The following is a 24,398-nucleotide window of genomic DNA, read 5'->3' on the forward strand; positions in this document are numbered from 1 at the left end:
TTTAAAAAGGAAATGTGAAAAAAAAAATTAAATCCTTCTACAAATGTGACTTGAAAATTTGAAACGGTGTGAGATAAAACAAAGTTCTCAACTTTAACTTGAAAACTACAGTGAAGTTAAGTTTATTTCACAATTATGCTCAAGTTTACTTTCTGGTCATGCTTTTATGATAGTGTTTCTTTTTTAAATTCTCAAGACAAAAAATGGTCCCAAAAGGAATGCACAATTTCATTTGCTTACAACTACAGAAATTCTTCTTTGAAAAGTAATTGTGCTCTTCATTTCAGCAATAGGAGACGGTAAAAGATCTTGCCCTTTGAAGTTTTGAGGAGAATGGGGGGGTCCAAGTTAGTATGGTTGGATTGGATATGCTATCATTTTAGTTTTCAACCGTTGGAAATGTCTTCCAGTCACGGTGGAGTCCGTCGCTTGTCTGACATACAAAAAGTTTTGTTAAAACTTATGTTCTGACACTAATATTAAGTTCTAAACTGGTTGAACTAACTTCTGTGTCTGGTATAACTGTTTATTCTTCCACACCCTCTACTATATCTTCCCACACTAACATTTACATCCATTATTTTTATTTCACCATTTTCAAAAGTTTTAATAATATTTATCAGCCCAGATGTGAAAGCCATTCACCCACCCCTTACCATGATAATGAAAAAAGTCAATGATACCTATAAAAAAAATTACTTCCCCTAGGCAAGTAGAATTTTACAAGGCTGAATTAAACTGTAAGAAGTTAATCTTATTTCTAGTGTTTTACTTTTCTAAACCAAACTGGAAGCTTGTAGCATAAAAGCAGTTGCAACGTACATTTGAAATTACAAAAAATAATGAAAAGAACAGGAGTACTTGTGGCACCTTAGACTAACAAATTTATTTGAGCATAAGCTTTCGTGGGCTACATCCCACTTCTTCGTATGTAGCCCACAAAAGCTTATGCTCAAATAAATTGTTAGTCTAAGGTGCCATAAGTACTCCTGTTCTTTTTGTGGATACAGACTAACACGGCTGCTACTCTGAAACCTGGAAAAAATAATGAGATTATAAACAAGGTAATTAAGGATGTTTTTCCCCACCCCCCTCAAATACCTACAGGCTTCAGTTCCAGATCTTGAGGAAGCTATCCCATGATCCTGTTGCTACTGCCATACCATCGTCAGTCACACCTAAGCAACTGACACGGTTATCGTGGCCAGCAAGGACACCTAGAAATTAAACAGAATACACATGCATATTACAGAGTCTTGATGAATACATACTTCATTACAAGCAATGCAATAAGGGCTCGTGTGTTTGTATTGGATACTCTAGCGATCAGAAGACTGGAACATTAACTTGGTTTAATATTTACACAAGTCTGATTTTGATAGTTTTCTTTACCCCAAACTTTTGGCACTATTCCCTTGGAAATGATTGAAGTAGTCAGTGAGGGACTCCCAAATGCAGAATATGACAACACGAAGTCTGTTAGCCACAAGATTTTCCACTTGATAGGAATAATCTTCAATAATCATACATCAATTACAAAGTCATCACCAGCTTATCAAAATACTTCTGACAGCACACCCCAAGCAGTTTTGAATTCTATATTTATTAGTGCATTGCTGCTAAATTCAATTACTTCCCCTCCTACAGTATTATAGGCTAATTCATCCTGTAAAAAACCCTAGACTATAAAAAACACAGAGTTAGGCTGGAGCATCTTAAACACATTTAATCTTGCTTGAGCCCTAACCCTCCTCTTAGGTTTACAAGCACACATATTACGAAAAGGCAAACAAAGATCGGCCACCTACCTTCATTAGATTTGCCACTATGGAAGATGCTTCCACTCAACCAATATGTCATTTTGAAAAATTAGACTCAGACTTTAAGGTCAGAAGGGACCATTATGATCATCTAGTCTGACCGCCTGCACAATGCAGGCCACAGAATCTCACCCATCCACTCCTGTAATAAACCTCTAACCTATGTCTGAGCTACTGAAGTCCTCAAATCATGGTTTAAAGACTTCAAGGTGCAGAGAATCCTCCAGCAATGACCCATGCCCCACACTGCAGAAGAAGGCGAAAACCCCCCAGGGCCTCTGCCAATCTGCCCCGGAGGAAAATTCCTTCCTGACCCCAAATATGGCGATCAGCTAAACCCTGAGCATGTGGGCAAGACTCACCAGCCAGACACCCAGGAAAGAATTCTCTGTAGTAACTCAGATCCCACCCCATCTAACATCCCATCACAGGCCATTGGGCATATTTACCACTAATAGTCAAAGATCAATTAATTGCCAAAATTAGGCTATCCCATCATACCACTCCCTCCATAAATTTATCAAGCTTAGTCTTGAAGCCAGGTATGTCTTTTGCCCCCACTGCTCCCCTTGGAAGGCTGTTCCGGAACTTCACTCCTCTGATGGTTAGAAACCTTGGTTTAATTTCAAGTCTAAACTTCCTGATGGCCAGTTTATATCCATTTGTTCTTGTGTCCACATTGGTACTGAGCTTAAATAATTCCTCTCCCTCCCTGGTATTTATCCCTCTGATATATTTATAGAGAGCAATTGTATCTCCCCTCAGCCTTTTTTTGGTTAGGCTAAACAAGCCAAGCTCTTTGAGTCTCCTTTCAGAAGACAGGTTTTCCATTCCTTGGATTATCCTAGTAGCCCTTCTCTGTACCTGTTCCAGTTTGAATTCATCCTTCTTAAACATGGGAGACCAGAACTGCACACAGTATTCCAGAGGACGTCTCACCAGTGCCTTGTATAACGGTACTAACACCTCCTTATCTTTACTGGAAATACCTTGCCTGATGCATCCCAAAACCGCATTAGCTTTTTGCACCGCCACATTACATTGGCAGCTCATAGTCATCCTGTGATCAACGAATACTCCGAGGTCCTTCTTCTCCTGTTGATGAGTCCCCAGTTTATAACAAAAATTCTTGTTATTAATCCCTAAATGCATGACCTTGCACTTTTCACTATTAAATTTAATCCTATTACTCCAGTTTACAAGGTCAACCAGATCTTCCTGTATGATATTCCGGTCCTTCTCTGTATTGGCAATATCTCCCAGCTTTGTGTCATCTGCAAACTTTATTAGCATACTCCCACTTTTTGTGCCAAGGTCAGTAATAAAAAGATTAAATAAGATTGGTCGCAAAACCGATACCTGAGGAACTCCACTAGTAACCTCCCTCCAGCCTGACAGTTCACCTTTCAGTATGACCCGTTGTAGTCTCCCCTTTAACCAGTTCCTTATCCACCTTTCAATTTTCATATTGATCCCCATCTTTTCCAATTTAAGTAATAATTCCCTATGTGGAACCATATCAAATGCCTTACTGAAATCGAAGTAAATTAGATCTACTGCGTTTCCTTTGTCTAAAAAATCTGTTACCTTCTCAAAGAAGGAGATCAGGTTGGTTTGGCATGATCTACCTTTTGTAAAACCATGTTGTATTTTGTCCCAATTACCATTGACCTCAATGTCCTTAACTACTTCCTCCTTCAAAATTTTTTCTAAGACCTTGCATATTACAGATGTCAAACTAACAGGCCTGTAGTTACCCGGATCACATTTTTTCCTTTCTTAAAAATAGGAACTATGTTAGCAATTCTCCAGTCATGCAGTACAACCCCTGAGTTTACAGATTCATTAAAAATTCTTGCTAATGGGCTTGCAATTTCATGTACCAGTTCCTTTAATATTCTTGGATGAAGATTATCTGGGCCCCCCAATTTAGTCCCATTAAGCTGTTCAAGTTTGGCTTCTACCTCGGATGTGGTAATATCTACCGCCATATCTTCATTCCCATTTTTCATCCTGCCATTATCCCTAAGCTCATTAGCCTCATTAAAGACTGAGGCAAAGTATTTGTTTAGATATTGGGCCATGCCTAGGTGATCCTTAACCTCCACTCCATCCTCAGTGTTTAGCGGTCCCACTTCTTTCTTTGTTTTCTTCTTATTTATATGGCTATAGAACCTTTTACTATTGGTTTTAATTCCCTTTGCAAGGTCCAACTCTACATGGCTTTTGGCCTTTCTCACTTTATCTGTACATGTTCTGACCTCAATAAGGTAGCTTTCCTTGCTGATCCCTCCCATCTTCCGCTCCTTGTAGGCTTTCTGCTTTTTCTTAATCACCTCTCTGAGATGCTTGCTCATCCAGCTTGGTCTACAACTCCTGCCTATGAATTTTTTCCCCTTTCTTAGGATGCAGGCTTCTGATACTTCAGGTCAAAGTTGCAGAAACTAATTCCAGGCCTCCTCCGCCTTTAGATCCACAAGTTCTTCAGTCCAATCCACTTCCCTAACTAATTTCCTTAATTTTTTTAAGTTAGCCCTTTTGAAATCAAACCCCTAGTCACAGATCTATTTTTGTTTATCCTTCCATTTAGTTTGTCAGGGGGAGGGATAGCTCAGTGGTTTGAGCATTGGCCTGCTAAACCCAGGGTTGTGAGTTCAATCCTTGAGGGGGCCACTTAGGGATCTGGGGCAAAAATCAGTACTTGGTCCTGCTAGTGAAGGCGGGGGACTGGACTCGACCTTTCAAGGTCCCTTCCAGTTCTATGAGATAGTATATCTCAATATATTAGTTTGAACTGAATTAGCTCATGATCGCTCGAACCAAGGTTGTCCCCTACAACCATTTCTTCTATGAGGTCTTCACTACTCACCAAAACCAATTCTAAAATGGCATCCCCTCTTGTTGGTTCAGCAACTACTTGGTGACAGTGGCGTAGCCGGGGGAGCAATTAAAAAAAGGCGCCACCCGCTGCGGCGCTTTTACTCACCCGGCGGCGCTCCAGGTCTTCGGCGGCGGCGGGCCCTTCACTCGCTCTGGGTGTCTTTGGCGGCCAAGTGCCGACAAAGACCCGGAGCGAGTGAAGGGCCCACCGCCGAAGTCCCAGAGCGCCGCCGGGTGAGTAAAATAAAAGCGCTGCAGCGGGTGGGTGAGTACAAAGGTACCAGGAAATTTACAAGGCACCACTTGTGCTCAGTGGGGGAGCGGCCACTCCCCCCGCTCCTCCTCTAGCTACGCTACTACTTGGTGAAGGAATCCATCAGCTATCGCATCCAGGAAAATCTGAGCCCTATTATTATTATTATTAGCACTTGTCCTCCAGTCTATATCTGGGACATTAAAGTCTCCCATGATCACACAATTCCCATTAGTATTTACTTCATTAAAAATATTAAAGAGGTCGCTATCCATATCCAAATCAAATCCCGGTGGTCTATAGCACACCCCAAGCACTATCCCAGGGGAGGCTCTAGTAGCTTTCTTCCCCAATGTGATTTTTGCCCAGACAGACTCGGTCTTATCCATTCTATCACTTCTTATTTCTTACTTATTAAATTGAATTGAGAGGGATTGAAAGAGACACCTACACTTAAAAAAAAAAGAAAAGTAAGGGAGCTGGTATGACTTTTTATATGGGCATTTAAAGGAAAGAAGGTAAAAAGCACCTATATTCAAGTCTTGCTCAGCTCATTACATTATCAAAATCCTGGCATGGAGAAGTTTTAGTGATGAAAGGACTTAATTAGCCTCTCTTTGCATCAGTAACATTGTTAACATGACTCCGCGCATTCATGCTGTTAATGTTTTCCCATCTAGTTCGCAGTTGTGACATGTTTAAAAGAATTTAGTGCTAGTACATGTTTTAGAATTTAAGTTTCCAAATATTGACTTGGTCATCCAAAGTTTGCTTGATCAATCAGAATTTGCTTAACTTACTGTACATAATATGTAAAAATATGTTGGGTAGTACTGCTGATCTCCACATTAAAACTGTAGAAGTACCAGAGTGTCTCCTATTTGCATCAATGAATTCTGCACTTCTGGAGCAGCAGACACATGATCAATGTACAAGTGGTTAATAGCATCTTTAAAAATTCATAGTGCCATATAGGAAGCCTACTGTCACAGCTGATGAAATGGCTCAGAACTATTCTATTGTAGAAGTAGTGTGGATACCATCATGATTATTAGAGTGTCCAGAAGTAAGATGTCTTGCAACTGGAAAAAGTGAAAGGAAAGAGATCCAGTATTGTGCATAAACTCTGGATATAAGAGGTAACACCAGTACCAGAAGTCAGGGAACTGATAGACTCAAACACTAGAAGTGTGTAAAACTGAGATTATAGTGGTGAGATTTAATGTAGCAGGACCCCAAGCAAAGTACCCGAGGAAGCAGAGTGCTTGAGCAGTTAATTTGTGACCGATGAGTCAACGCATGTTAGGATTCTAACAACTGATTATTAACACGTGACTTCACCATCTGCAGACTGTCCTCCCTTCCTCCTTATTAAGTATTGCTGCTCCTTGGGACTCTAACCACACTGGCGATCCCTTTTCCCATTCAACATCACTCTGCGGTGTGATTTATGCAGGGATCCAATAGGATTTCTGGGAGAGTGGGAGACAGATCAGTTGTGGTGGTGCATCTATTTTCACCCCCTCCCTTTTGCATGTCCCTGCAGGAGGGACATGCAAAAGTCACTGCCTCATATCACCCAAAAAACAACCCCAACAAACCAGGAAACTGCAGAATCCAGGACTCCCTAGATCAGGGGTCTCACGCGGGGTGATTTTCTGTGACCCGCGAGCCCCTCGCAGCCCCCCCGCCCTCCCCCAGTGTTTACCAGAGCAGCTCCGGCCGGACGTGCACCGGGAGCAGGGCATGCTCCCTGCCTGCCTGCCCTGCCCAGCTCCGGGAAGAGGCTGGAACATGGGGAAGGGGGGGGGGGGGGCGGAGGGGCTGTGTGTGGCTGTTGCTTCAGGCAGCGCCCCCAGCAACTCCAATTGGCCGGGAACGGGGAACTGCAGCCAATGGGAGCTGCTGGTGGTGGTGCCTCAAGCAACAGAAACACACAGCCCCTCCGCCCCCCCTTCCCCATGTTCCAGCCTCTTGCAGGGGCAGGGCAGACAGGGAGCCTGCCCTGCCCCCGGTACGCGCCGGGCCAGATCCTGCCCCCCAAACCCCTCCTGCATTAGCATAGTATAAAATCAAAGCAGGAAATGAAACTAGTATTAGTCATTTCAACAGGCCAGCAAGCTCATCACTTCCTCCTAATCAGCTTCAAAGTAAAGAATTGTCACCAGGGACCAAATATAGTTTTCCCCAACAGAAAAACTATAAAATGTAATATGTCACTAAGAGTTCCCTAATCTGCTTGGATCACCCACCTAATAGTTTATCACAAAGAATTATTGTAGTGTTGATCCCAACATTACCATGGAGTTACAAAATTTACGAACTGAAATCCTGGAGACAATCCAAAAGCAACAAGCAACACCTTATATTCATCTGCTCAATGGATTCTCTGGTGGAACAGCAAGTTATTTTATTTCTACAGCACTTGATTTAAAGCCAGTAGTAAGGAAGATAACATTTATGAAAGGAAAATTCTCTGGCTATCAATATATGCAATTTCAGACTACCAATTTGTTTTCATTTGCATGTCTATTTCTGGCCTCAAGTATCAAGATTACAGATTTCAACTGTAAATAACCACCGTGGGAAAACCTTGAATAAAGTGCATTTGGATAGCATAACCATATTATACTTATTTGAAAAATATGTTCCTGGTACAATTAAAATCATAAACAGCACTGAAAAGTGAAGTAACCTGCTCTACACATCAGATGAACTCTGAGCTACTACTGTGCCAATTTCTGCACTGCACTGACAGAAGGTATCAGATTTGTTGGAAAAAGGCAGGGGAAGCAAGCAAGCCATGGGAGCACTGCTTTTAGACTACAATGAAGGGACTAACGTCACATAGAAAGTCTCTGTTGCTGGTGTCTTCTCTATTCTGAGCACAGCCTCCCCCTCAGCAGTGATCAGGTTTGTACCAATTTTTGTTTATTACTTTCCTCCAGACGCTAAACAGAACCTAGTTTTTTAGCCTTGTGCTGGTTCCAAGAATTAGAAATACTTTCTCCATTAATCTATCTAGTTCCTCTTCTTTACATTCTATAATCATAAGCAGAAACTTTGTGGTCATTTATGATAATTTGTACTTTCCCTGTTCTAATATCATTAGTTTATATTTTAGGAACTGATAGTATCTATACTAGCTGGGTTGGTAAATTCAATACCCATTAATTATACCTCTAAATAAAGTTACATAACCTCTTTTCCCTTTTCTCGTTATGAATTTTATAAATACTGCCACAAATGCACATTATCCAGCTATGCCTTAGAGATAATGTATCACATTAGTGAAATAGGTACTGAAACCCATACTGAGATAAGGTGACAACAGCATAAGCTCCTCCCCCCCCTTTGACAGTTTCTTCTTCCAAAACATGCAAAGTCACATTTCATATTAAATACACAAATAAGGCAACTTTAGAAAATGTGGAAGATGAGGTAATAAAGGGTGAGTTTTTAAGAAGTACTATCCAGAACTGTTTGCTATGTGAAGAATTTTGAGGTAATAAATCAGTGGCTACAAATCTCTGTTTGACAGTTACACTACCTAAAAATCAGTGCAAATTCTCAGAGGAATACTAAACAGCTTCAAGCACTGCAGTGCAGCATAGCCACCAACTATTAACCTGAATTGTTTCAGTGAAATACTAATGACAATTATCTTCATATAAATATTACACGGTCGTAGACCCTCCATACATGAAGTGATTAATAGTAGGTGTTTCATAAAGTGTCAAATACTTTTAAACAGTCCAAGTGTAAAATAAGCTCTTTGAAGGTAAAAATATATTTACTTTTCCCAGATGTCATTCTTTTACTGAGTTCTGTTTGCAGAGGGTAGCTTTCTGTTCTCAGAAACCCCATATTCTTCACTAACATTTACAAATCTACCAGCATGTTGACAACACAGGTAAAATACCTTCACCTGGGGTGATCTCACAGCAGACCACATCATTGAGTTAATTACAGTAGGCTAACAGCACTGTGCTAATGTTTGATAAAGTACTGTCAATAGGTCACCCCTTTAGGTGCAGTTGATAGTATTTAAAACCTAATGCACAAACTATTTACCTGCTCTATCAGCTTTCAGCGTGTCCCAGACATTGCAGTTAAAATCATCATAACCAGCTAAGAGGAGACGTCCGCTTTTGGAGAATGCTACAGAGGTGATGCCGCAGATGATATTGTCATGTGAATAAACCATAAGCTCCTGGTCAGCACGAAGATCAAAGAGCCTGCATGTGGCATCATCTGAGCCTGTGGCAAATGCATTGCCATTTGGGAAGAACTTTAAAACAAAACAAAGATATTATAGTACAAGATAATGTGTGTTTTGCAGCTTTTGGGAACAGGGCTTTTTCCATTTGGACAACTACTATGAAATCTTAGATAGTACAAAACATGCTAGACCATTTTCATTTGGTACTTTGGAGTACTCATGTAGGCCAGTCGTCTTACGCCCAGAATTGAGAGCTAGGAACTAAAGATCTACTCCTAGCTTGGTTTGACGCCCTTTGTGTTCTTTGCCATATCCCTTTGCCTCTCTGTTTCCCTATCTGTAAAGAGGAGCTAAAAGTACCTTATTATCTCCATCACAACAGCACTAATGTTTTTAAAGCCTTCTGAAGATGAAATAATAAATATTACTATCAAAAAAACTTTAGTAACGTACTATTTAAGCACCTAACAAATTGCCATTTACTGCAATAAACTTTATGCAATACAACAAATTGAATGTAGTTTTGTCAACTGTGGAAAACATTTTGTTTTGGAAAAACTATGCTGTAATACTCTAGGATGCACTATGTGTTAAATTCTAACAGCTGACTGCAAAGTATATATCATGAACTTAAATCTCATCCCCCCAATTCAGAGTTCATACGCACACAGATGGCATTGATGTCTGACTCGTGGCCAGTGAATGTTTGCCGACACATTCCTTCTCTAACATCCCACAGTTTGGCAGAGGCATCACAGGCACCAGAAACAAAACACCTGGCATCAGGAGCCAAGGACAAACTCATGACATCCCCGGTGTGTCCAGTAAATGTGGTCGTCTGCTGGCCAGTTTCAATATCCCAAAGGGCGCTTGACGGAAGGGGGGAGAGATAAAATGACAAAAATTAGAACCATCAAATAAAATTGATTGTTTAAAACAAAGTCTTGCAGTACATTACTAGAAGTTCAGACAGGGCTGGTTAGCCCAGATTTGGCTGGTTTGTCACTTGTTTTCTCTGGTTTAATTTTTGTATTTAAGATAAAAAGGGAAAAAATTAATCCCAAAGTATATGGGAAGAAGATGCTCTCCTTTGAGACATTTTGGTATATCATATGCAGGCGCTCAGTCTTTGCCTTAAAAAGGCACCAGTACTTTCAGATGGAGCCACATGTTATTTCTGGTTACAGAGGATCAGCTTCTTGGCTGGGTTACCAGCAATATAAAGCGAGCAAAGTGACTAATGTTCATCATTGTTGATACATGGAGTTCTGTAACATGGCAGTGTTCGAACACTAGTGTAGAGCTGTTTTAGAGTAGCACCCACTATCGCTGCTATAGTTAAGGTTGAGTCAGTGTTTCCATTAATTTTAAAAAGCGGCTTTTTGAGGGTGTATAATTCAGCCAGAATAATTCACTGTTGCCTCATGGCTGTCAGTGCCCACACTTTTCCATTGACAGCAAGATCACTACAGTGACAATCACAGGATATAAAAAGGGGATGAAATACTGACTGCATCATCCACAAAAGCAGCAGACTTTCCAGAGATGTTTAGAAGAAAGCATTTAGCTTGTCTGGTCTCTTTCCCAGTAGGTGAGCACAATGTAGATTCTGCTTTGGCTTAGAGCCAGTGCAGAAGCCAATTTTGTGTTTTAGGGTTCCCCTGGCTATGTAAACCATACGTTCAGTAATTAATTCTGTATCAGCTTTCACTAGTCAGTTCCAACTATGATATGAAATTTTGCTTAGTGTTCCAGCACAAATCCATTTGCAGCTAGAAAACATCATGCCCTCCATGTCGGTCTCCTCTTTAGTTCCCCATTCTAGGAAAGCGCAGGCTTAGAGGAAGAAAACTACTGGCTTCCTCCTTCCATAAATGAAGGGAACCATCAGCACAAAAGCAGAAGTTTTTTCTTAATAGAACCAGCTTTCATTATGAACCACATGTGTTCCAGAAATGCATATGTAGAAAGAACAAGACAAAAAGGAATCCCTTGCCAGTGGCTAGGCCATAAGAGAAGGCCAGAATTTGTGTACTCAACACCCTACCAGGACTTTGAAATATTATTATATGCAACAGTCAAAACCTGCTAAAGCTATATAATCTTGTACAAAGAGCATCACTTTAGCAATTCTTGGTGTATTTAAAAAGGATAATTCATGTACAATCAACATCCATCTTAAGCAGCCACTCAAAAAGGCCGTTTAATAGGAGGGTCCTTATGGGACCAACACAACTGTAGTGAATGTCTTAGGAAGACTTCAAAATAATCACCTTAAGTACTGCTGCCTAGTGGATGTACTACTATTTTCCCTTCAAGATTTATTTATTCAACATGCAAATTTTTTGGTTTACATTTAATTTTTTGGTAAAATGAATATTTATTGGTTAAGCAGGTATTTAAACAGGCCGCACTACAAGCAGCACAGAAATGCTGTGCAAGTCGAGAAACAGAGCTAACTTTGGGGGAATCTAACATTACCTTTCCAGTTCTGATGGATTAAAATTAAATCCATCTTAAGTAACAATTCAGTGTAAGAACAGAACACAGACTGAATTTGCTGAATATCTTGAGTCTTGTTAAGCCTTATTCTATAGATCTGTAACCTAAAAGGGCTTTTTCTTTTGTTGGTTATGGCAGAAGAGCTAAAACTACATAAAGAGTATAGCCCACAAAAACTAGATTTCTTTGCTAGTGAGACTAGAGCAGGAGTTCTCAAACTGGGGGTCGGGACCCATCAGGGCATCATGAGGTTATTACATGGGGGGTCGTGAGCGGTCAACCTCCACCCCAAATCCCGCTTTGCCTCCAACATTTATAATGTTGTTAAATATATAAAAAAGTGTTTTTAATTTATATGGGGGGGGGGATTTCGCGCTCAGACGCTTGCTTTATGAAAGGGGTCACCAGTAAAAAAGTTTGAGAGCCACTGGACTAGAGCATAACAACCTCTAGAAGCAAATGCACTACAGACGACTCCTATAGGAGAAAGCACCGTAAGTGTTTTAGCTGATCTCTGAAAATGGACTATGGAGTATACAAATTACAACAGAACATGATGTTTATATTAAGCCAATGGATCACAAAATAAGAATATTTTTCAAAGACTGATAAATTTTTAGTTTTGGAACTAATGTTTTGTTAAATGTTCAGCGATACTCCTTTAAAATTCACTTCTGCTAACTTTTTAAGACGACTTTCTGAAAGCTATTCAGAATCTTACAGATTTAAATAAAATTTTTTACCAATGTGATTCAATATTTAATAACTTTTTTCTATAATGGTACTACAGAACTTAACGGAAAAAGGTCATTAATTCATTCAACCTATCCTTCCCCTGACAACCAAATATCTATGGTTCCATATTATCACCAATAAGAATTAATATCATGGACTTCAAAATTTGAAACAACTAATCAGTAACAGAGTGCAAAAAAGAAGTGCAAAATGTTGGGGGTTTATTAAATGGCACTGGCATAAAATTAACTATAAAACGTGCACTAATTGTGACTCTTTACTGCCTGTATACATCAAGTTCACTCCCCAATAATTTGATAATGGATTTTTAAGAAGTATACAAGACAACTAAACAGACATTACCATTCTGGGGGAGCTATTTCCTCTGTTCAGACACTGGTTCATAATTATCCGTTGTTACAGGAGACTTGTTTAAAGCTATAGCTCCAGAATGTGTCAAAATCCATATTTCTGAAACTTTAATTCTTTCCTCAGTGAGCCATAATTGCTCTGGATGAGCTCTTAGAGACCATATGTAAAGAGTTTTAAATTTTAAAAATATTGCATTATTTTTCTTAGAGATGTTAATAAAAAACATCAATGATGGAAATTACTTAGCACATGGGTCTATCAGTACCTAAATGGTAAGAGAAACCCACGGTCTGACAAATGCAAAGGAAAAAATTCAAAGTCTGGCTTTTCACACACCTAATGCATTTTATTTAAAAAGGGGATATTCAAAAGCATAGTTTGTAGAGCTTAACAGCAGTATTTCCATTTGTGTGTTATTTATCCTAAATTGCAAGCCATTAGGAGTTTTTATTTATGTGTCCTATGAGAATTCTATACCAAAGATTGCTTACATAGGATTCAAACTGCACTTCAACACTATTGCTATTACTAAGTGTTATGACAAGTTCCCCCATAATATATTATCTGTATTTTTGAATATGCAGCCATTAGTACAAACGTTACAGTTCGACTGCTTACCAAGTGGTGTCTCCAGAGCTCGTAACAATTTGATTATCATCCAGGAAACGGCAGCATGACAAGTAACCTGCAAAAAGTAACACATGGCTGAACAAAGCTGCAAATTCTTGTCTACTTTTCAGATTGAGTTGGGCATGTAGTGAAGCCTCCTCTCCTGCACATACTGGGCATGTCTACACTGCAGTCAGAGATGTGACTGCAGCACATGTAGACATAACTCAGATAGCACTGAAACTGCAGCAGCCTGGGATAGCCGCCCAAGACCATAACCTGGGCCCCAGGTGGGCTTGTATATAGCCTTTACTACTGTGGCTTCATGGACACTGGTACACGGCTAACTAGATGTTTAACACATGCTGCAGTCATGCCTCTGACTGCAGTGTAGATACACTCAGAAAGGAAACCATCAAGAATAGTCAGAAATTCCACAAGTAGTACTGATCAGAGTAATTGGTTAAGGACCACTTTAATTTACAGACTGAGTCTTACAGCAATCTAATGTTTGCTGAACTGCTTATCCAAGCAAAGAGTAAAACAACACTAGAAAACACAAAAGGTCCATTTGGTTGTTAAAGAAAAAAAGAGACCTAAACGAACAGATGATACTCTTTCACATAAGACTAGGGTTGAAAATTCTCATAGCTCTTATTTGGGACAACCTGGGCTGTGAGTGTCACAAGGATTCACAGTCCAAGCAGAAGAGAGTGTGAGAAAAGATCTATCTTGTACTAAGACAACATGAAGAAAGGAAACTGGTGGCCTTATACACAAGGGTAACAAGCCCTCATGACATTACTTGGATCAATCTAACTCTTCTCTAGGGGGAAGCTGCTCTCTTTGGGACCAGCTGTGACTAGAAGAGCCCCAGCAGAAAGAGGAAGAGCACTCCCTGAGGCATGCAGGGGTGGGCCCCTCCTCCAAGGGCTTTACCCATTCATTAACCAGCCAGAGGAGAAAGGGAGCTGACTCATCCCTTGCTCTCCCTTTTCATTAATTTAAATCATAGCTCAAACCACAGGGAGCCTCTTTTTGCTTTATTTCAGCAGCTCCCCACTCCTTCCCCGTGACTGTAGTTTTAAAAAAAATGGCTACTCACCTTCTCGTAACTGTTGTTCTTCGAGAGGTGTTGCTCATGTCCATTCCAATTAGGTGCATATGCGCCGCGTGCACAGTTATCGGAAGGCTTTTCCCCTAGCAGCACCCGTCCAGTCGGCTGTGGAGCCCCCTGGAGCGGTGCCTTCATGGCAGTGAATATAGGTTCCTGCCGATGCGCCACCTCTTCAGTTCCTTCTTGCTGGCTACTCTGACAGAGGGGAAGATGGGCGAATCTTGGAATGGACATGAGCAACACATCTTGAAGAACAGTTACGAGAAGGTGAGTAACCATTTTTTCTTCAAGTGCTTGCTCATATCGATTCCAATTAGATGACTCTCAAACCCTAACTAGGAGGTGGAGTCGGAATTAATGGAATTGCTGATTGAAGCACCACTCGGGTGTGCTGGGTAATAGCATAATGAGAGGTGAAAGCGTGAACCAAGGACCACGTCGCCACCCTGCAGATCTCCTGGATGGGGACCTGGGCCAGGAATGCTGCTGAGGAGGCCTGCGCTATTGTGGAATGTGCCGTTAGTGCTGGGACCAGAACCGTTGCCAGTTCGTAGCATGCCCGGATACAGGACGTGATTCACAATGAAATTCTACATGACGAGACTGGGAGGCCTTCCATTCTATCCGCAACTGCCATGAACAACTGGATTGACTTACGGAATGGCCTTATGCGTTCAATGGAAAAGGCCAGCGCTCTAACGTCCAAGGAGGGTAGCCTTTGTTCTCTACTATCTGCGTGAGGCTTAGGGACACAACCTTTGGGAGAAAGGCTGGATGAGGCCTAAGCTGCACCTTGTCCTTATAAAAATAATGGTATAAGGGGGATGGGAAGTCAGGGCTTTAAGCTCCGATAGTCTCCTTGCTGATGTAATGGTGACTAGGAAGGCCACCTTCCATGAAAGGTGGAGCAATGAACAAGTCACCAGGGGTTCAAACGGGGCTCCCATTAGTCTGGAGAGGACTAGGTTGAGATTCCATGCCGGGACTGGTTGCTTAACCTGCAGGTATAGCCTGTCCAGACCTTTCAGGTAACGACTGACCATCAGGTTGGTGAAGACTGAATGGCCAGCCGCTCTCAGGTGGATGGCCAAAATGGCTGCCAGGTGGACATTGAGCACTGATACAGAAAGGCCCTGCTGTTTTAAGTGCAGTAGGTAATCTAAGATGAGCAGTATGGGCGCCTGCATCGGGAGAGCGTGGCCCTGAGAACACCAAATTGCAAACCTTTTCCACTTGGCCAGGTAGGTAGTCCCAGTGGAAGGTTTCCTGCTGCCCAGTAGGACCTCCCTAACGGGCTCAGAACATATCAGCTCCATCGGGTTTAGCCATGAAGCTTTCAAGCGGTGAGGTGAAGAGACTCGAGATTGGGATGATGAAGATGACCATGGTCTTGGGTGATCAGGTCCGAAAGCAAGGGCAACGAGATTGGAGTATCCACAGACAGCTCCAGGAGTGTGGTATACCAGTGCTGGAGAGGCCAGGCTGGTGCTACCAGTATGACTGCAGCCTTGTCCCTGCAGATCTTGAGCAGAACGTTGTGGACAAGTAGAAATGGTGGGAACGCATACAACAGCTAGTCCATCCAGAGGAGGAGGAACACATCTGTGAGGGAGCCCGGACTGTGATACTGGAAGGAACAGAACTGAGGGCATTTTCTGTTGCTCTTTGTGGCAAACAGGTTGATTTGGGGAACTCCCCACCTCTGGAAAATGTTGTGTACTACATCCAGTTGGATAGACCACTCGTGATTGTGGAAGGATCTGCTGAGATAGTCCGCCAACTTGTTCTGGGAACCTGGGAGAAAGAAATGCTTCCAGGTGAATAGAGTGGGCTATGCAGAAGTCCCACAGCTTGAGGGCTTCCCGACATAGGGGAGAGGAACAAACTCCACCCTGCCTGTTTATATAAAAAAATCGCAGTTGGGTTGTCCATCAACACCCCTGTGCACTTCCCTTGCAAGTGGGCTTGGAAGATCTGGCATGCCAGGCGGACTGCTCTCAGCTCCTTGACATTGATGTGGAGTGAGAGCTCGTTTTGCAACCAGAGACCTTGGGCTTGAAGGTCTCCCAGGTGAGCACCCCATCCCAGCGCTGACACATCTGTCACTAGGGACATGGAGGGCTGGGGCTTGGCGAAGGGGACTCCCTTGCATCCCTCCTGTGTCTTGAGCCACCAGTGGCAAGAGTCAAGAACTGGCGCTGGGAGGGTGAACACCTTGTCCAGACTGTTGTGCCCTGGCCAATAGGCTGATGCCAGCCAGGCTCGAGCCTCAGCCTTGCATGCTGTACCACATATGTACATGCTGCCATGTGGCCGAGGAGCTTCAAGCAATTCCTTGCTGGGGTGGTGGGGTACCGCTTGAAGCTTTGCATAATTTCTGTCATTGTCCGAAACTGAGCCTTCAGCAGGGATGCCCCGACCTGGCCCGAGTCCAGCATTGCTCCGATAAACTCTATTCTCAGCATCAGGGATAGAGTTGATTTGCGCTTGTTGAGCATGAGACCCAGTCTGTCGAAGGTGGATCTTATGAAGGTGACCTGGCGCTCCACTTGGTCCCTGGACCGTCTCCTGAGCAGCCAATCGGCAAGGTACGGGAATACCTGTACCTGCCTCTGGCATAGGAAGGCAGCAGCTACGACTGACATACATTTGGTAAACACTCATGAGGCTGCTGACAGGCCAAAGGGGAGGACTGTAAATTGGTAATGGTTGCAGTTGACCACGAACCTGAGGAAACCTTCTGACAACTGTGCACATGGCGCGCACACACCTAATTGGAATCAACGTGAGCAAGCACAAAAAGAGCTGTTTTTGCAGATGCTGCAGGTCTTACTGATCGCTTGTTTTGGGGTCAGGAAGAAATGTTTTTCTTCCTGTTGTGGCCAAATTAGCATAGGCCTGGTGGATTTTTTCACCTTCCTCTGAGCATACTCCATGCATGGTCAGGTTAAACAGGAAGAGGATTTAGTAATTCATGATAGTACTTGGCAGGGATGTTAGTTTGTTGCAACTTTCAGCCAGTTTCCAGTGCAGTGAGAAGGCTAAAAGGAATGGCTCCCAGAAGTGAAATGCCTGGGATTTTGCTGAGGGGGCCTTGTGCTCATGGGATAGGGGGAGACCTGTGGCCTTTGTGAAGTAATGTCCCCCCTTTTAGTCCGATCTGTACCCTTCACAGGGTGTGGTGGTCAGATTCAGAAGAGCAAGCTGAGTCCTAGGGTAGGCCGAGGAAAGTCTACCCTGAGTTCTGGATTATATGGGAGGAGCCCTGTAACCTCTGCATTGGAACCATTTAAAATACAGGTGACTACGAAGGTAGTGTCCCTCCCCTCCGTTAAGTATAACGGAGTTGCAGCCTGCTGCTTAAAATCCATCCATGTCTGTCCTCATTCACCGCCAAGTCCAGAACTAGTTGTCACCCCCAATTACAGTTTTATTGCATCAGCCCTGCTTAACCCTGCACTAAAAGAGCAGTTAATTAAAACTGACCCTCTAAGATTTCACACTAACAAATGAAACCAATCACCTCTTTTGATGCACCCTTTCTAGGCCTCTACAATATAGTACAGTCTTTCACCCTCTGTAGAGACCACATTCACCCTGCCATGAACCCACATACTGCATTTTAGTGATCTTACTAATTTACAGGGCCATCTCTAAAGGAGGTCACTGAACAGCTAAGATATATTGAAAAGATATTCTTGGCTTTTTATTGCTCAAATCTTTTTTTAGGATTTTGACATGCACATAGGCTGCATCATGGATACCCAACAAAAATGTATGTGACAGCTAGTTCCATTTTCCTTTATAACGGATATTAAAGAAAAGTACTTTTTATGGATCATGGTTTGCTTGGTTATCACAACTACTAAGTATCTATTTTAGTGGTTAGTCAACATCTCTCTATTTCAGACAGAGTACACAACTCCAGTGAACCAGGTAACTAATCTATGCTTTGAAAGAAACACAAGAGATACAAAGAAGTTAAGTGCCATCTACAATATGGTTTAACGCATTTTAGTTATTCTTTTCATTAAACAGAAGCTTGGGAAGGTTTGCCTGATTATAACGATTCGTGTATGAATAACCTTGGTTTCCTTCAATGAACAGTTTTCAGAGGGTTCCCTTTACACTGTATAGGTAGAGGCTTGATCAGGCAGAAAACCAGCAAGACACATAGCCCGCCTGATGTTTCCTCTTAGAGCTGTTAAAGGTTTTTCCGGAGCCATGCTGGCAGCCTCTGGAGTAAGAGGCCTCTGTTTTGCTGCATCTTGGGATTTTGTTCTTTACAGAAACAAAGGCAGCATAAAGAGGACACACAGTTTCAGGGTTGCAACCTTGACAGATATGACTTATTACAAGCTGATTCCCTCCCTCAGGTTGCTGGGTGTATTATTACTGAATCTGCAAGTGAACAAAGGCCTTCTGATGTAGCACTGAGTATGTCACATACTAGGATTATAAACACATAGCTACTGAAGTGACTGGCACTATATAACATCTAAGATAAACAGAGTCCTGTTATGGGCAGTTGGGCTCTCCAGAATCAGCACAGGCACTCTTTGAACCAATGTTCCAGATCAGACCTCAACAAGGCAGGATATCAAGCCAATTTACATCCTATTTCTGAGTGGCTTTCAGCTTCTTTTCCTTTTTCCTCAACCGCACATTCCTTCAGCAGGTAGAAGTCACTCTAATGAATTACCATTTCAACTTCTGCTGTGATATGGGATGTTACTGCTACAATGCTCTTGGACTGTAGAGGGGGAAGAGAAAAATCCTGAGCTCATCCCCTCTGTTTTTAGCTGCCTTGGTGGATCTTCTTATTTCAAAGAAAATGGAGCCCTTATATGGGTACCTTTGTTCTCACAATCATAGCTCATTATCCAGTTTAACTTCTCTTTATCTCTAGTTATCAGAGTCATTAGTTACTTTGATGAAAAAGGTTGGGGCAGATTCTGTGCTGCACCTCTGAAGAGAGAGAACCCCAGGAGGGCCGAATGTAGCCCTGTAGTCTCCAGGATTCTGGCATGGCCCTGATATAGGTTAGAGAAGCCCCAGAACAGCTGCAGTGCAGAGTACTCTGAACACTTTCCCTCCCTTCTGTCCCCTTCTACCTCCAGCAGAGGGAAGCAGTGTAGGACAACCTACACCAATGTAACGCTGGGGGCAATTCCCCAGCATCCCGTTAAACTAGCTCTGTGCCCTCCTTCTGGAGGCTGAGCCACTGAAAAGGAGCCACTGAGGATCCTAGAACACTGGGCACGACAGTCCTAGTTTTTAGTGATGAAAAAGATTTTTAAGGCTTTCAGATATTTCTATGGCCAGCCTAACATCTCTACAGACTTCCAAGAGTAGTAAGATACAAGTCACTCTGGGATTTAAATCTGAAGTTCAGGGCAGAGGTTCTTAGATGTCAGTACCCTGAGCAGCCAAGTAATTAATTCTGGGGACTCCAAAGGAATTATCCAGAATCAGTGACTGAACATGTGGGGACAGCAGGGTGAACGTGGGTAAGTACCTGCAAAAAAAGGAAGACCTTGAAAAACAGACCATGGTTTACACCAGGGGTCGGCAACCTTTCAGAAGCAGTGTGCCGAGTCTTCATTTATTCACTATAATTTAAGGTTTCGCGTGCCAGTAATACGTTTTAACGTTTTAGAAGGTGTCTTTCTATAAGTCTATAATATATAACTAAATTATTGTTGTATGTAAAGTAAATAAGGTTTTTAAAATGTTTAAGAAGCTTCATTTAAAATTAAATTAAAATGCAGAGTCCCCCTGGACCGGTGGCCAGGACCCGGGCAGCGTGAGTGCCACTGAAAATCATCTTGCGTGCCACCTTTGGCACGCGTGCCATAGGTTGCCTACCCCTGGTTTACACTGAAACTCAAAGAACCAATTCTTCTGCCTTCCAGAATGATTAAGGTAATTTAGAGATCAAGACTGGACACAATGGGCTTGATTTTCAGGAGGTGCTCAGCCCCTACAGCTCCAGGTGAAAGGGCAGCATCTCTGAAAAATCAGAGCTCAGATCTTTGGGACCTAATGAAAACCCAGCAAGATGAAATTGTCTAGTTCACAGAAATAAAAATTGGCACCAGCAGCCAGTCTGAGATATCTGATAGCACTCCACAATAAAACAAATGCATGACCAATTCGTTTTTTCTCTCCAATTTGAGTTTGTAAATGTAGTGTCCTTTCAGTATCAGGAAAGAGCTTGGATACAAGAGAGAAAAAAAAATACCTTTAAGCAGATATGCTATACTGTAACAGTTTTACTTTCCATAAAGAAAAACAAAAGTTGCAAAATGAAGTAATTCCCTTTTGTAATCACTAAATCTTCCCCTTCATGACCTCCAAAGACTAAATATTTGGCCAAACTACATTAAGCTTTCTAGGATATGGTTTTACAATAAGTGCCCTCTCAAATAAACCAGCACCAACAATGAGGTAAATAAAGACTAATTTAAGACTGCGGACAAAGTGTAAGAAGTTGAGACTCATGTATCTAAGGAAAAATTTTGTCCAATTTTCTGCCACAATGTTTATTACATATAACAAGAGTTTGATTGTTTTAAATTTATGTAATGCTGCACTTGGCAACGTGTTTTCTGTAAGGGACCATTGTCTCTATTTGGGGAAGTGAGCAATAAAGATTTATGAAGCTGTTAGAAAGATTGGTGAAGCTGTTATATTAATTATTTAGATGTTTAAAGTGTTACAAAAAGTTGTAACAAATATAGTGCTTGTGAGCAACAAAAGAACAATTTTTGAAGAAAGATTAAAAACTAAAGATGTATAAACTGGCAAGGTGATGACTGTGATTTTGGCTTGGGGAATGGGAGGAGGGAAAGTCATCTATTTGAAAAGTGAACACACAAGGGGGAAAAATGTATTTAACCAGGTGCAAAAAGGTATGCACAAAAGCAACAGGATCACCCAACGATACTTAACTTTCAGGTTTAATATTAAAGAAAAATTTCTTGATAGAGACTAGTCTATGGAACAGTCTTTCAAGGGAAATGATTGAAGCCTCATTGCTTGGGACATTTAAAATAAGACTGGACTGTATGCTGTAGGAAACCAGTCCTCTGGCATTGCAGGATTGAGTAGATCACCTAATGGATCTTTTCCATATCTAATGTTCACGATTCATCATGCGTTCAGCTCACAACTAGTTTATCCTTCAGAACTGATGCTCACCTGTGTGACCAGCCAGCTCACGGCTGACACGTACATTTCCTTCACGAGTTTTCAGGTTGTAAATGGAACAGATGTTATCAAGACCACCGCAGGCCACATAGTTTCCAGAGGGGGCATATGCACAGGTCATCACCCAAGATGAACGCAGGGGAATGGCATGGACCTGGAGCACAGACAGAATACATAATTCATCTTTAAGTCAATTGATCATCAGGAGGTTCTTATTTACATCTTCTCTGTAACTACACTACTCTCTTTTTAAAGGTAGCAGGAGGAAGAATAATGAAAAAGATGAAAAGTCCTTGTACTCCAAGGGCCAACCTTATTTCAGGAATAATTTGCGCATTTAACTTGTCAAACCAAATAGTGGCTTAATTAAAACTTCAGAGCTGCACTCTAGCAGAGAATCCAGTTTAATCGGTAGCTCTGCTAAAAGCCACAAGAGTTAGTCAATGATTTTATGATTATAGACCGAGCACTATGTTTTAGCTTGAGAAAACACACTGGTGCTCAATTTATGGTAGGTAAAAAATTGTTAATTCCAGGATTATATACTAGGAAGGAACAATGAACAGCAAAAAGAGGAGACTTACTTTGCCCCTCCTTTAATCCTGCCTTAAAAAACCCACTTCAACACTTACCAAATAAGTTAGCAAACCAAGGCCTTTCACTATTTAAACAAACTCCCCTTTTGCTCCCCCATGCTGTATACTAGCCTTCACTGAGTAACCAGTGTCTTATTAATGCTAACCCTGTCCTTCCTTCTCTAATCCCAACCTACTGTCTTGTTATTCCTCTTGTTGCACTGTGTTTGAAGTAAAGTTTGTAAACTCCTTGAGGGATGGATCATGTTGTTATATGTATTGTGGGGCACTGTGAAATATCCATGATTTCCTCATATTTCTTGACTACGGATTAGAAAGGTGTTTGTCCCTCTATGCATACAATCTCCATCTATAGCGATTACAAATCCTGTGGGTAATGGGTGTGAAATAAAAGTCCAAATAGCAGAGCAATGCTCCATGCTAAAAATACAGCCAACTAATTGCAAAACATGCATCTTCTATCGTGAAGCTAATAAAATGCCTCAAGATGGTTGTTCAAATCTCATCAGTAGGATAGAACACATTTACGATCCCATTCTTTGTTATTACTAACATCATGCGCAGCATAATTGCAATGAGCACTGCTTAGCCACAATGTGGCACTAGAATATTTGTAGACAACCTGTTTTCAGCTGTAGACACACTATTTTCAGGCGTAATCTACTCAACTATTAATCAAAAACTTTCTAGTAATAAAAAGATGCCCTCAAATCTCCTGGATTGGAAAGTCTCTCTTTCACTGAGTGGATCTTGTTTCAGGGGGGATGATGTACTTGTAACTAGAGCACTTGATAAAGAAATCTATTTCTGACTCTACCAAAGACTTCCTGTGTGACCTTAATCAAGTAGCAACATCTCTGTGATTCAGTTTTCCTAATTCTAAAATAGGGACGCAAATCCCTGCTTTCAAGGGACGTTTAGTGTTAATTAAGGTTTTCAAGAGTTTTGAAATCCTAATATGGAAATCACTGTAGAAGTATTTTATTTCCTATTTTGGCATTGTCTTTTTCAATTAAAAAAAAGCACTCTGCTAATTTAACTGCCATTTACCTGCTGAAAATTTTTATTTGAAAGTTCTCCACAACCAGTTTTGTAATTATTTACAAGCATTGTTTTTTCACCCTTCATGGAATTTATTATAGCGCTGATAACAGTAGCCCCCTGGACACCGACCACAGCCATGGTAACCCTTATTCATGTCATGTTACTACAGTCAGAAAGAGACCGTCTCTTACCTGCATTTTTGTAATTCTCTGCTTTATTACAGAGCCCAAACTAGTATGGCTGTGCTTTGTCTCACATAGCACATTTCTGGGAAACGTTTGCTAATTAGCTTCTACTCCCGCAGCAGCAAAGCAAAAATACACTCACTGAACAATGAAATATTTTTAGTTTTTCGGAGGCTGGGTAAACACATTTTATAAATAATATATTTATAAATATATATTACACACAGACAGTATTTAGGTCTCTAACCACATTGTTTAAAATCATAATTTTAGAGGTCAGCTGTTAGGCCTAAACTAAGTTTTGGCTGTATCCCTTTAAGAGCCAAGGTAGGTAAACAATATTCCTTTCCCTTGTATTTTCAGTCAAATTTTAATTAAGCAGCAGTTGGTCAATTACTCTCACCTTGTTTGTGGTATAGCTATCCCAGATGATAAGTTTGCCATCCTGGGAGGCACTAACTAGAAGCCTGGAGAGAAAATAAGAACAAACAAACAATCATTGCAGGCAAATAAGAAGAAAACAAAGCCAATTAGTTTCAAATGGAATGTTATCAAAACTACTAAGATGTTTACATGAATGCTTTAAAAGCTACTATATAAAGTACAATGCAACATCAATATTCTCTTAAATAACGTGCCTCATAGAAACAAGAGCAGATGTACTTCATGTTAAGTGTTAAATATTACAGCAGTTAACAACAAAACAACGCAATAGTTGTTGCAATGTTATGTGGTTAAATCACACGATAGGCAGTCAGGAGATCTGAGTTCCATGCCTGACTACCACTGACTTTTGGGAAAGTCACCTACCGCTCTATGCCTTCCTTTCCCCACATTTGTAAGATAGGCAT

At 41.4% G+C, this 24,398-nt stretch overlaps 1 protein-coding gene across 2 annotated transcripts in view; it reads right to left on the reverse strand.

The window, feature by feature from the left end:
• Nucleotides 1–243: 243 nt before the first annotated feature.
• Nucleotides 244–24,398, reverse strand: part of GNB1 (G protein subunit beta 1) — an 89,993-nt gene continuing 65,838 nt past the window's right edge. Inside the window, exons 5-11 of one of the 2 annotated variants that reach the window (XM_065421172.1) lie at nt 23,951–24,014; nt 21,714–21,876; nt 13,403–13,469; nt 9,843–10,044; nt 9,028–9,244; nt 1,106–1,217; nt 244–433 (exon numbers count right to left, since the gene is read on the reverse strand). In XM_065421172.1, coding sequence (XP_065277244.1) covers nt 1,111–1,217; nt 9,028–9,244; nt 9,843–10,044; nt 13,403–13,469; nt 21,714–21,876; nt 23,951–24,014 — 820 coding nt within the window. In that variant the 3' untranslated portion in view covers nt 244–433; nt 1,106–1,110. Of the gene's footprint in view, nt 434–1,101; nt 1,218–9,027; nt 9,245–9,842; nt 10,045–13,402; nt 13,470–21,713; nt 21,877–23,950; nt 24,015–24,398 lie in introns of both variants that reach the window. The other variant, XM_065421173.1, reaches the window with a different exon arrangement.

Source organism: Emys orbicularis, chromosome 22, assembly GCF_028017835.1.
Source record: "Emys orbicularis isolate rEmyOrb1 chromosome 22, rEmyOrb1.hap1, whole genome shotgun sequence".
Classification (NCBI taxonomy): Eukaryota; Metazoa; Chordata; order Testudines; family Emydidae; genus Emys; species Emys orbicularis.